The following is a 13,243-nucleotide window of genomic DNA, read 5'->3' as shown; positions in this document are numbered from 1 at the left end:
AGTTAGGCTTTCGTTAAGGCATTTCGCGAAAACTACCATTAGCGCTCTTTTCTTTTTTGGGGAATTCGGCGGTGTCGGAATTTTTTTGATTGGAGTTACCTTTTGTGGCCGACTCTTCTGTGAATATTTATCCGAAGGTGAGCTCAACCTAGATATGTAGGCACCACTACCACCCGAATTTTTATACTGATTGGTCATTTGGTGCATAGCGTTAGTATATGCCTTTCGAGGTGGGACCACTAATAGCGCTAATGCTTGGTTTTGTGTGGAACAAACTGCGTCTTGACTGTTACGTCTTCTGTTGCAGGCTTTCATCTCTCTACAAGGACTTGGCGGTTTGGATATCTTCAAGTTTTCAAAATATGGTTTCCTAGGTGGGACCACTAATAGTGCTAATGCCGGGCTTGGTATAGAATCACCTGCGCCTTGAAGATTGGGTCTTTTCTTGGAAGTTTGCACATTTCTAGGACTTTCTAAGGATTTACACTCCTCCAAATTCTTAAATACACTGCAGTCGGTCAAATAATCCCCAAGTTGCTTGATTATCTTCTCCACACGTCTTTTGATACTATTGTTGGGAATCTCGGGTTCAGAGTCGGGAGATTGATTACTTTCACTATCCGACATCACAAAAGAGAGCGCTTTTGCAAAATAGACAAAATTGAGCTGTATTTATTTTAAGAAAGTTCGGACAACAATAATGAATATTGTTAAATTTCGGATCTCTTTACCTATACCATAAAATACTTAAAGTATTTTGCTAGTACCAGTTTTTTAAGATTAAAGTACCTATAGTCGGGACGTCGCATCGTTGGCGTATTTAACAACTTAAATATGAAAAAATGCAACTTTATGTTATAACTGAAAAACTGATCTAATTATAAAAAAATCCTTACAATCTAGTCAAAAAAATTTCCTAATAATTTAGGGATCATATTAATGTAATTAATATAATAACTAAATGATGGTACTCTACTAGACGTCTCTCCAAAAAAGACTTTAAGGGTGCTTTATTTGTTTTTCTCTATCTTCTATGATTATCCAGATTCACTTTATAGTTTCCCCACTCTGTACATATAAATATTGAGGCAATCCAACAATGGAATATTATCTCGAATATAAATCTGTTTTTTCCATCAGCGATTGTATTCCGTTTTTTGGTAGACGAAAGTGTAAAGTACCAACACGAATGCAGAATTCCTATTCCCTTTTCCTTAAACCAAACACAAAGAACATCACAAAAATAATATCATCATTTATGTTTGGTGTACGTGCAAAATATGCCTAAGTTTTTCTAAAGGGTTTGAGGGAGTTCCGGTTACATTAGAAAATCAGGGTTGTTATGTTTAAAATTATTTGTTTGTAAACTCTCGTTTTACTCACGATCTAAAGTTTTAAACTGTTTTATTAAAGAATTTTAAACATAGTAGATTAAAAATTGTATATTAACAAAATCACTTTGCTTTCTACAATTTTTAAATCTGTTTTTTTTAAATGTTTTGAACATTATTAAGAGATAATAAACGGATAAAAATATATATAGAAAAAAACTCCTACCTTTGCTGTGAAAAACCACTGTCACCTGGCATTTATCATTTAAACTAAATTATGTCTAATCAATTTAACCAACAATTTACAATCACCAGATTGGTAAAAATCTTCAAGCAAATGTTTTGATAATGAAATGATAAATATTAGTAATTAATTCTAAAGAAAAGAACTGAAAATAATCTTAAAACCTAAGCAATTTTCGACTGAGAATTCCATAAAAATAAGTGAGAAAACTAACTTATTGCTCCCACATAAGTGTAAGTACAAATAAACGAATAAAACGTTTTTATAACTTAAATGGCGTTGAAAATTGAGGGTTTCTCGTTCGTCGTTTTGTTTTTAAGAAAGAAAAAACTAAAATAGGTATCAAATTTACTAGTATTTTGCAAACTGAAGAAGATAATGCAACTCTTTTTGAATAAGCTGAATATATACCTAATTAAAATAACAATTTACATAATCGAAAGTAGTGATTAATCAATTACATTTCACAACTAGTTGTAAAATGAAAGCAATAGAAACAGAAACAATAATGAGTGCTGTTGTTCTATGTATACAGGCCGAAGCTTAATAAAGTTCAAATTTCCGTCTATTTTTTAAAATTTCTTCAGAAAGGAATGATATTATATTAGTAAAAATCATGGCTGACACTTATTGTTATGAAATGCCATTTTTTCGCTGATTCGTGATGTATAAAAAAAACTAGGTACTTCCTTTTGAATCACTTTACAGTGAGGAGACAGAATGCCCGTGAACAGTATTACGACAGACGCATGCGTTGTCGACAGGGGTACGAATTAGACGAGAATCGAGTAGGCCCTTCTGACGTAAGACATTAATTCTTGTTAGAACGTCCTTAGACTAAGGACGGTTCAGTTTTGTACATATTTGACAGTGCGACGTGCTCAACTTCTCGATAGTGTTATAATGTCATATATACATAATGCAGTCCATCAACAATGATCAGTACCCACACCTTTGGCTATTTGATGAACTGGATGTATTCGAATCGCCGTATTTAGGAATAAATCAATCTCGCAGAATGCAAAGCAACTTTGAAGGGATTAATCATTGGTATAATACATTTTTTACTTCAGATAACCAGATAAGAACTTTGAAAATGAAAGCAATAAAGGCAAATGCAGCCGCTGCGGAACAAGCAATGATGATACAACTACTAAATCCTATTAATTTGAAACCTGCCAATCCTGAACTTATCAATTCGGAACTTAGCAATATAAATAATAATATTATGGACCTGGATGTCATTAATTTGGAAAGCATCAATCTAGAACGCATGAATCTGGAAGGCATCGATCTTGATACTATCGATTTGGAGGCTACGGCTCTGAAGCCAACGGATCAGAAAGTGATAAATTTGCAAGGTACCAGCCGCGAGTCTACGAGTCTGGACGCTGTGGAACAGGAAGCTCCGAAGTTGGAAGCTAAAAATGATGCAACCTCTCCGGAGCGCATCAGATCTCCTTCGGAGCGACATGATCTTAAAGATTCAGTGCACGCCAGTGATCATCGAAGCTTATACCAAACATTCTCTGAATCATTATCTGAACTTGTGGTGCCAAGAAGGAGAGCAGCTGCAGCGGCTGCCTACAACATAAGAAGACAACTTACGAATATGGAAGATGAAGTCTACATTTCAACCTGAGAGGTCAGCCTCAAAATAAAATGGTAATTATAAGTTAAATTGAAAAGCTGAAAAAAACTCAGCTTTTTTTTCACGAATCTAAGTTTAAGTAAAGTTGGAAGAAAATATAAATGCGCCGATAGCTTTATAAAACATGTATGTTAATATTATTTTTTTCGTTGAAGTCTAAGAATTTTAATAAAAACTCAAAAATAATCATAAATTTAAAGTGTCTAGTAACTTTAAGATTGTTAACGTCGTAGAAATCATGACAGCGAAAAATAACCATAACGGTACGATTACAGAAATCAATCAAACCGACAACAGAGCGGTTATGTAGTTATAGCTTATTCAATTAGAACAAATCGAATTATTGTTCTACGAAACAGAAATTCCCCATCTTGTGATTTGTCTTAACCCTAATGAAGATAATACATTTTTATTCAAACGTTTTATTAAACGTTTTATTTCTGCTTCCTTCCAATGAAAATTCAATATTTCTCTATACTAGTCGGCCAACACTGCTTCTATCAGAAAATAACATTCGTAAAAAATACTTACTTCAATTTTTGCTATACATATGATAATAATTGCCATACACTGAAAATTCATATTCTGACAAAATCACTAGCGGTAATTTTTAATTCATAAAGTCGTCTATATATATCGTCCGTCTGCTTCAACTCTGTAGCACATACAGAAAGCATGAGGCACCATTAAAAACAGGTATTTTTCCGCTCCATTTTACAAAATGTTTACACTAGAATTTTCCTTACCTATGCACTCCTGTGCCTTGAGGCCAATTTAAAGCTACACTAGCATTGAAGCGGTCCCAATCCATGGATTCGGTAACTAATTCTAAATAGTACACTAAGCGGACGAATTCGCTTTGGGCATTTCGGACCTCGGGAAGAGGTTGCTGGTAAATGTGGAACTTTAGTAGAGACGCTATCCTCAAAAATGGCAGACACAGTTTTTGCACCTAAAATGAATATAGTTAAAGAAATTATGGCGGCAATTTTTCTAGAAAAAAAAAAAGAAATGTATTCATATATTTTAATATAGAATAAGTATTACAAAAAAAGTTATCATTAGCAATTTTATCAATACATTTTTTTTCATAGTGGAATCTTCTTTCGACTATCTTGTAGCTTGATTTGTACAATTGCCGAACATTTGAAATGAAGAGTGAGAGAAGCGAATGTATTCTGCTACGGTCAAACATCCTAGATTTCCGAATTGTCACAATACCCGAACGACAATATGAAGAATAACAAAACTTGGATCCATTAACGAATGATTTTTGAAGTTTCCAAGAAAATCTGTTTTCTGTTACTATATATTTTTAATGACAATAAATCAGAAATCAAGAATTAATGTACTCCAAAATTAGGATTTGGGTCTTTTTCTTCATTTTCTCTACAATATTCTTTATCTTTTTCCGTCTGAATTTTTCTACGTAAATATTTTTTTCTTTTTTAAATATTCTCTTCCAATAAGTTTAGTTTGTTTAATAGTTAATCCTCACCCATTTCTTTCTGTCTACTTTGAAGAAGATTTGTGTTTTAATATTAAATCTATGAATTATGCCCTTCTCTTTTTTTGGACTGACTTCTCACATTCAATGTTTCTCTTTTATTTTCTCTGATTCTTTCTCAGTCAATATTTTTCACTTTTTGAAATGTTGCCGTTTAGTTAACTTTTGCCCTTTACCGCCCTCCTCAAAAGCAAATTTTTTATTTCAGTTTCCCTGTCACATATTTGATGCTTTCATTTAGTTGATTTTTTTTACCACTCTAATATTTCTCTTTTCCTAAATTATTCAACTCTCGAATGCGTCTTCAATTAAATTCTCCTTTCTTTGAATTCACTTCTCACTATGAAGTTTTCTCTGTATTTTTTCTCGTTCAATTAAAGTATTAGTATAAATATTTTTGTTTGTAAATGAGTCTTGTAATTGTGGAAGTTGAAGCTTCAAGAAAAATATAAAAATCTTTGTCACCAAACTCAAACCTTGAAAAACTGAAACGAATCTGAGGATATGTTTCTCCTTATTTGCGTAAATTAATATTAAATTTAATTAGTTGCAACCATTAAAGTATTTACCTGCTGCTCCAAAGCGACAATATTTAATTTGCGCTTCGATTCCTCCTCAGACGAGGGCTCACTTTCGCTTTCATCATCGTCATCGTCGTCCATATAGAGGTCCGTGTGACCGAGACACTCGTTTACTAAACCTAAAGCGTCACAGAGATTTGTCACAGTTTCATTGGAGGCGTCTTTAGTGGCCTTGGACCGTTCCGCGCTGGTCAATCCGCATGACACTTGGGCTACCACTTGATAGTAAAGCAGGTTAAACACCATTTGAACCGTTGATGTAAAATAGGCTGCAAAAAGTACTTGGTGTAAAGAACATTTGTATACTTTATTAATTTTATGATCTCAGTATTGCAGGTTAAGACCGATATCAAAGGAATCAACCATGAAGTTATTAAAATACCGAAATTATGAACGGAATTTTAATGTTTAACACTAAAAGTATGTGTTATACAGACAATACATGCAGTTCTAGCAGGTACTGCATCGTGCGATTATGCGAAAAGTATAACTAGAAATTTGAACTTAGGAGCATCTACAATGATCGTATTATGCTCTAGCCATTTCTTTTCCAAACTGCAATCTTTTATGACAAGAATCAGAGTGAAACGTGAAGAGGTAAAAATATATGTAAATTCTAAGTTATTATTTTTTATTCGAAAACGGTACATCGTGCGAAATAACTCAAAAAAGCTTTTTCCTTCAAAAGTAAAGTTAAAATTATTAAAACATTATTTTCTGAAAAATCGGTGGCGTACCAGTTTTTTCTTTAAACATATTCAAGGACCTGTCGATATGCATGCCCTTAGCATACCTGAAAACATTTTTTCTTCAAACATTAATAAATCTTTATGTTTTAATACAATTAGTCCATTAGCATTGATATTTTCGACAAAAAAAAAAACTAAGAAAAAAGATTTTATTTTTTGAAGTATTATTTGCTTGTACAAAGATTTTTTTGCTGTGCATATAGAGTGATGCACTTTGGCACTACCCGGTATGTGCGTGTTATTCCCGGATGTTCTGTACAACATTTTCCAAATTTCAATTTTTCAAATTTTCTAGTTATACACAATAGCTTTCGCATCCCATAATACATTAATTAGCTTTGCCATAATCGATCGAAACAGTGCTTGAGAGCTACCTGGACAGTAGTATATTAATTTTAAGCTTAAAAAACCATCGAAAATTAGATGGAAACGTCGGTATTTAACCCACTTATAGGTGAGATCATACATAAAAATGTATTGTAAGTTATTGTTTGAGAATTTTGTTTTAAATTACTTTGATCTAAATGTAAAGGCAATAACAGGACGAATTGGAGCAATAAAGCTACGGGGTCCTTAAGTAATACAGGTACTTCTCGTTCTATCGGCGCTAGAGAGGTAATGGGATCTTTGGACGGAAGGCCGCAGAGCTGCTGGAAAGTCATCCAGGCTGGCCATCGCGCTATACTCCTTGCAACGCGGGCGTGGACCGCCAGAACGTGAAGTAGAGGAACTAATGGCGGGAATTAGTCCAACATTTTTACACTTACAATACAATTACCTATACAATCTCTTTTTGGGAGTAAAGGATTAGGAGGATCGCTGGGCGAGATCACCAACGATCCACCTCGCTGCACCAGCTCCACCTCCAAATTCGTTCGAGCTATCGAGGTAACAAACAAAAACAAACTTTGAGGAATTGGTTCATTTTTCGGCTTGAACAGGGGCTTTATTTGCGTGCTGTTACTCATATCGCCCATGACTTTTCCTATAGCTTCCGCCATACACGAAGAACTCTATAACAAAAAAAAAAGCAAAGAAAGATAAATTAGAGCGCATTATGCAGGAACTTACAGGCTTTTGATCATTATCTTTTAAAAATCCACTAATTTCTTCAAGCATTTGTGACATACTCTCATTGGGTCGAGCCCTAACCATCTGAGATTTATCGCCGTATTGGGGCGACAGTGGTAATACAGAATTTGCTAATTGTCTACATAGCGGGCATAGATATTCACCCCTATAACCAAAATTGTTTTAACACACAGTAGAGGAAAATGCTGTTTTAATAGGAGAGTAAATAAATATCTTACTTTTCAGGCGACAAAGTTTGTTGCCGCTGCTGCGATCGTAAAGAAGTTAAATAAGAATTTAAACAGTCTAAATGCAGGTGATGACCGCAGGTCTGCACGTGAACGCCTCCGTCCCAGCCAGTGTTTACAGAGAGAAACCAAGATTGCTAAAAAAAGGGAAAATCCATGATGTCTTATTCAATGATATTAGATTTATCTTGCTAATATGAAATTTATGAAATTAAATCAACAAATACATCTTAAGTAATTGCTCACCGGATCGAAATGCCTGTCTAACTCTTCGACCCGTTTATCAAATTCGGCAGACAAAGTATCGTCTTTCCGAAGCAGATCTCGTTCCTCATCACAAGTGGGCAAAGTAGCCCTTTCGGGTTCTCCATACCGCCTTCTATGACCTATCACGCTTGTCGCTTGAATTAAAACTACTAGACCCATGGGTTTATCTTCTGTACTAGGTGAGCTAAAAATTCAAAAGTGCATTGGATTGTCAAATCTCGACGATAAAATTAATTCCTACCTTATATTACATATCACACAGTCGTATTCCTGCTTACTAATCGGGAACTCGGCGTGATCCATGTTTTCTGGATTCTCGTCCGTTTCCATTCGTTCCTGCTCTCTTTTCCAAAAGTCGTTTTGTTTTTTCGCAAACTCTGCCATTAATTTCTCCTGCATGAAATACAGAAACATTTCCACAAATTATTTTTTTTACGAGTTTAAATAATATTACCTGTCTTTCTTTTGCCCTGCGTCGTCTCTCCTCCCTCTCCTTGTTCTCGCGCATTTTCTTAGCTTTCTCATTCTCTTCCACTGAAGGCCATAACAGATTCCTGGCGCTCTGGATGTAATTGTAGCAACCTGTGTCGGACATTGCGATTTTCTTCAATAATTTACCTACGTAGAAAGGTCCGTCGCCGCAAGGCACCTAAATAAGCTCATTGACAGTACGAAGTAGAGTTTTCATGGTTTAATATCCAACCTTATCATCACCGGCTACAAAATAATCCACCTCATCATCATCAGGATCAAAACTGTCGGGAATTCCAGAGAGCTGCGAGTGAAGATTTAAAAGCAGGGAAACTATGCTTTCATTGATTTCGACAGATGGTTGATCCTCAGGATATTTCTGAAAAAAAACAAACTATTATTTATGAGGGGATATAAATGTCAACAACAGCTTACACCGGGAGATTTTCGAGCCTTGTAGCCGGCCCTTCTCCTGTAAGTATACGAAGTTGAGGGTAACGCGAACTTTTCGTTTCTGGTGCTTTGAAGCTGCTTTAAGTTGGATTGGCGAGAAATTAATCTGCTTAAGGAACCTAAAAATAAAAACATAATAAATTAAAAATAAAGATATGAAAACCTGCAGGGTGTACTAAATACAACGTGGGACTATAACTCTGTCAGTAGGACAAAAAAATCCATATGTACATTTAAAAAAGTAAGATAATATCGAGTCTTCGACATTAACCATTACTATGAGAGTACCCAAAACGTTCGTTGTGTAAAATTAATAAATATAATATTTCTTTTACTACGTTATTTTTGTTCAGGTTTATGTTTCATGAAATATAAGGTACACACAAGAAGAAAGCAAGTAAACTTTTTGCGAACGATATAATCTCCTTGTGTGTTTCATAGTCTTAAAGGTCATATTATCTTCGCCTGGTAACCATAAAAAGTTGAAGGCCAATAAAATATTTTCTAATCGATAATATAATTTCCTAATAATGAAAATTGGTACCATACGTACTGGCTATACAATTTCTAGTAATTTTGCGTTGAATTATACTTTCATAAGTAAGTATTATGTAAAACGCTTCACTTTCAAAGTTACCAGCGGATTTTGTATGTTACTCATTTACTTTGCTGTAAGACGACGATGAATAATGCCATGTCATATTCTCACGTTTTTATATTGATCAAAGACAGGGCAACTAAAAATTAAAGGACAGCCGCTTCACACACCTTCTTGTCGCCTCAAATCTTTTCCATTATATTATGGATTCGATTATTCCGAGAGTAAGTACCATTCAAGAAACCTCTTCCAAAGGTTTAAGATACTTACTGGGCAATTTTTTAACCATTTCGTTGCCGGCCATCAATGCGGGAAAATTGGTGGAAGCAGGCGAAGGTAGTGCGGGTGGTGCCGGAGAATCGGGAGCTAAAGGAAAATTCATTTTTATAGAGATGTGTTGTTGGAACAGGGAAGAGTTATGAAGTTATAGTTTCTTCTTCCTTAAATAACATAGAGGGTATTTCCGTTTTTTTTTCTAGCATAACTTTAACAGAGAACAGAACTTTTAAAATTAATATGTATATAAAAAATTCCCGTAAACATAATTTCGCAAACGCATCATTTCGAGATACAGTTCTAAAACATTTTGAATTTTTTCTTTATAACTTTTACAATTTATAAGATATTTAACTTAAATTTGAAATATAGCTAACCTTTTACATTGTGAGAATCTACTGGTGGTATTTTTTCTAGAGTTATAATTGATAATTATGTATCAGTATTACTAATATTAGATAATCAAAAATGACACAATGTAATAATAAACATATAATAATACAATAATTATTCATATAAAAGTGACCGATTATAGTGCCCCTACACGGACTAAAGTCACCAGAAACAATGAATTAAGAAGGCAATTTTTTGCTAAGTTCTGATTATTTGGAAAGTTTTTATTGAAATAATTAAATTGTCGATTGAATTTATACATGACCTTTATACATAACCTCAATGCTATAGTAGAAACACGAAAATTAAATTACAGTACCAATGTAGAGAAATATTTCTCCGACATCGGGCAACACTGCAATAGTACTGCACAAGACCTGAGGTAAGAATCATATTGTTGAGTCAAAAGAAGCCGTCTCAATTCTAAAATACTTAAATTTAACGTTCCCTGGTATGAGTAAATTAAACAGATAGTAGGAATATTTTCTTCACCGTTTAATCAAAACTGGGAGTCGAAGTTAATCAAATAATAATCTTCCCTCTTCTGTCGCTAAGTCCATATAAATTATAATGAGATTTGAGAGCAGTATTTGCAACTTTTGACAGTACCGTTGTACAATAGACAATCAAACGTCCAAGCAATTTTTCGACTTTTTGACTTCATAATAAATATTATACTCACGACTTCAATCAAAATCCCAGACACGGATTAGCCGTCAAAAAAAAAGAAGAGACATGGAGAGAATGTCTGTTACCCTACTTACATTGCCTAGCCAAAGTTCTATCTCCTGGAATGGCCACAGTGCGATCGTCAACCTCCATAGCTTCAATTGCGGATTCTGGCGAAGGTAATAGGGCCAATGCAGGAGATACAATTTCAACTGGAGACTCAGGTATGCTTCGATCATGATCTAAAAGAAAATGCATCAAGTAATTATTAAGAATGAATAACCCAGAAAACGATAAACTTGTACCAGTCGCATACAGCATCAAAGCCATATTCAAATTTCCCCCCTCAGAATCTTCATCCTGATCGATTCTTTCATCATTTTTCGCTTCCAACATTAAGGGTTTATCTGCTGCTTCTGCTGAGGACATGACCACGTCGTCGGAATCGGAAGAAGTCGCCTCGTCTTCCCCTATATCACCTGTTTTTAGAAACCATCCACAATCTGCAACCATATGAATTCAAAAAATCCAAATACTCACTTTCAGCCGAACTATAAATGATGGGTGTGGGGGCAATGTCAGGCACTGTAGTAGGGAAAATCACTTTGGGAATCACGGTTTTGAAGTTATCGAACACATATCCTGTCTGGAACCAGTTGCCTAAGTCCCCATCAATTACTTGATGGGGCTTATTCTGTTGAGTCAAGCACAATTTTGAATACTAAGGAAGTAAAACTTTAGAAAATGCAACATTGTACTCAGATATACTTACAGTTCCCTTAAAATTATTGGTAATGTTAATGGACTGTTCCAAGAGGAACACAATTAAAGCCATGACATGCTCGGACACCAGCCCTTTTACTGCTTTATAAAGAATAACAAAAGCCATGGCATGAAAGACGTTCCAAGTCAAAATATGACGGGGATCTATGTAGTTATCTCCTACTTTCGCGGGGGTCCTGAAGGGCGGCCAGGGATTTACCCCAGGCTTCAGTTTATTAGTTTGCCTGCAACTGAACATTACGTGATAGCGTCAAGACCAACGTCAAAACTAAGTCAGCAGCTCACTATTCGGTGTATCTATCAATAGAGTTTTGAAAATCTCTCCTATGCACCGCTCTCAGTAAAACATGAATGGGATCATAATGGTTCTCCCAAACACTCGCTTTGGGTACGTACATGCCCTGTTGCATGTTGCCACTGGCTTCTAAAGCTGGAGCTCTATAGTCTGCGCATTCGGCCAACAAAGACTCAAAATCCCTACTTTGAGTACCACACCTATTTATTCAAATTATTAAAGAGATTTACCAACACACGCAAATTAAAGAATACCTCTCAGGCATCAATTCCATCAACTGTGAATGCGTCTTATCTCCCATGCAGAGCAGCGTTACCATTTCCAGCCTGTTCAGAACAGTATCAGGAAGACCTATATCAAAGGGCCTTATTATATGAAAAGGAGTAGCATTGGGTTGTGTACCACCTAAGTTGGTTCTAACGCTAATTAAAGTAGCCAGAAATGTTAGGCAGCTCTCTAACATAGGAGTGTCGTTCTCGCCCTCGAAAAAAGGGTTTTGATGGGTTCTGAAGGGCACCAAGCTCATGAATTCTTTGACATGGAACCTGCACATTTTCAAACTGATATTTATAGCTTTGGGTTTTAATTTATACTTACTGATCGATCACCATACTAAGAAAGCGCTCAGTATTCACTCGAGTGCAGCATATTTGAAGCAGATAAAGATCAGCGTCTACCATGGAGTTACAAAAATTGCACTGAATGTACGTCATTGCTTGGCCTTTGATTTGCAGACCGTTCCGGACCCAAAGACCGTTGAGTATTTCATAGAACGCTACCTGAAAACACAGATACGTATGGTGCTTGTCAAGTTCAACAACAACTGATATTCTCTTGACATTTTTTTAGTAATTATGGAAGTAAATATTGACGTACTAATAACACTTCTTGGACATGAAAAGCTGACTCATAAAAAATGCTGCGAAAAAGAAAATAAATTGAATATCTCCGATGCATTGAATATGAGTGAGCAGTAGAACAGGAAATGAATCATGAGATTCTTGGAGTAGATCTCAGCATGAAATTGTAAATATATGAAGATGAATGGGGTACCTGCTGCCATAAGAAGACTCAAAATAACACAATGTTGATCTTATTATTTGAAAAATAAATAACATAATTGGTTTCTTGATATGAGTAATAAGATATAGAGTGCGAAATTAGTTTCCGAAATAAATACTTAAATATTAGATTTAGGCAGAGCTATTCAATCATGGCTTAAGCTCAGTTTCTGCTAAATCCGACCCTCGTATATACGAATACATAATGTAAAACATTTGTGGATGTCAAACTACATTATTGTGATAAAAATGGTTTTTTTTTATGGATGTTAAATTTACGAGGGTCTTTCCAGGCTTTAGGAGGAATTTCATAACTGTCACAAGCTGGAAAAGTCGCTGACATAGCCAGTGTAATTTGATAGATATGATTTTCATAATTATTAAATTACTCCTTATGATTCAAAAACGTCCCTGTATGGCTTGTCCCAGTTATTAATTTTACCAATTTTGGAGAATGTATTTTGTGTCTGTTAAATAAAATTTATGCATAATGATGGTGAAAATCATGATATTGATATTATTTTATATTAGATTTTTCCTCTCGAATAGAAGCGCACTAAAATCTCTAAGTAATTTCTCACTATTTAACAATGAT

The 13,243-nt window shown here is 34.9% G+C and overlaps 1 protein-coding gene across 2 annotated transcripts in view; it reads right to left on the bottom strand.

The window, feature by feature from the left end:
- Window positions 1-13,243, bottom strand: part of Ubr3 (Ubr3 ubiquitin ligase) — a 60,328-nt gene that overhangs the window by 5,739 nt on the left and 41,346 nt on the right. Inside the window, exons 9-28 of one of the 2 annotated variants that reach the window (XM_066390174.1) lie at window positions 12,185-12,366; window positions 11,993-12,132; window positions 11,842-11,938; window positions 11,578-11,787; window positions 11,282-11,522; window positions 11,050-11,230; window positions 10,809-10,979; window positions 10,605-10,751; window positions 9,442-9,537; window positions 8,556-8,692; window positions 8,353-8,499; window positions 8,104-8,298; window positions 7,891-8,042; window positions 7,629-7,833; window positions 7,374-7,519; window positions 7,135-7,300; window positions 6,842-7,076; window positions 6,578-6,793; window positions 5,303-5,583; window positions 3,973-4,178 (exon numbers count right to left, since the gene is read on the bottom strand). In XM_066390174.1, coding sequence (XP_066246271.1) covers window positions 3,973-4,178; window positions 5,303-5,583; window positions 6,578-6,793; window positions 6,842-7,076; window positions 7,135-7,300; window positions 7,374-7,519; window positions 7,629-7,833; window positions 7,891-8,042; window positions 8,104-8,298; window positions 8,353-8,499; window positions 8,556-8,692; window positions 9,442-9,537; window positions 10,605-10,751; window positions 10,809-10,979; window positions 11,050-11,230; window positions 11,282-11,522; window positions 11,578-11,787; window positions 11,842-11,938; window positions 11,993-12,132; window positions 12,185-12,366 — 3,551 coding nt within the window. Of the gene's footprint in view, window positions 1-3,972; window positions 4,179-5,302; window positions 5,584-6,577; window positions 6,794-6,841; window positions 7,077-7,134; window positions 7,301-7,373; window positions 7,520-7,628; window positions 7,834-7,890; window positions 8,043-8,103; window positions 8,299-8,352; window positions 8,500-8,555; window positions 8,693-9,441; window positions 9,538-10,604; window positions 10,989-11,049; window positions 11,231-11,281; window positions 11,523-11,577; window positions 11,788-11,841; window positions 11,939-11,992; window positions 12,133-12,184; window positions 12,367-13,243 lie in introns of both variants that reach the window. The other variant, XM_066390173.1, reaches the window with a different exon arrangement.

The sequence above is a fragment of the Euwallacea similis genome, chromosome 5, assembly GCF_039881205.1.
Source record: "Euwallacea similis isolate ESF13 chromosome 5, ESF131.1, whole genome shotgun sequence".
Lineage (NCBI taxonomy): Eukaryota > Metazoa > Arthropoda > Insecta > Coleoptera > Curculionidae > Euwallacea > Euwallacea similis.
This window is presented reverse-complemented; position numbering and strand designations above follow the sequence as displayed.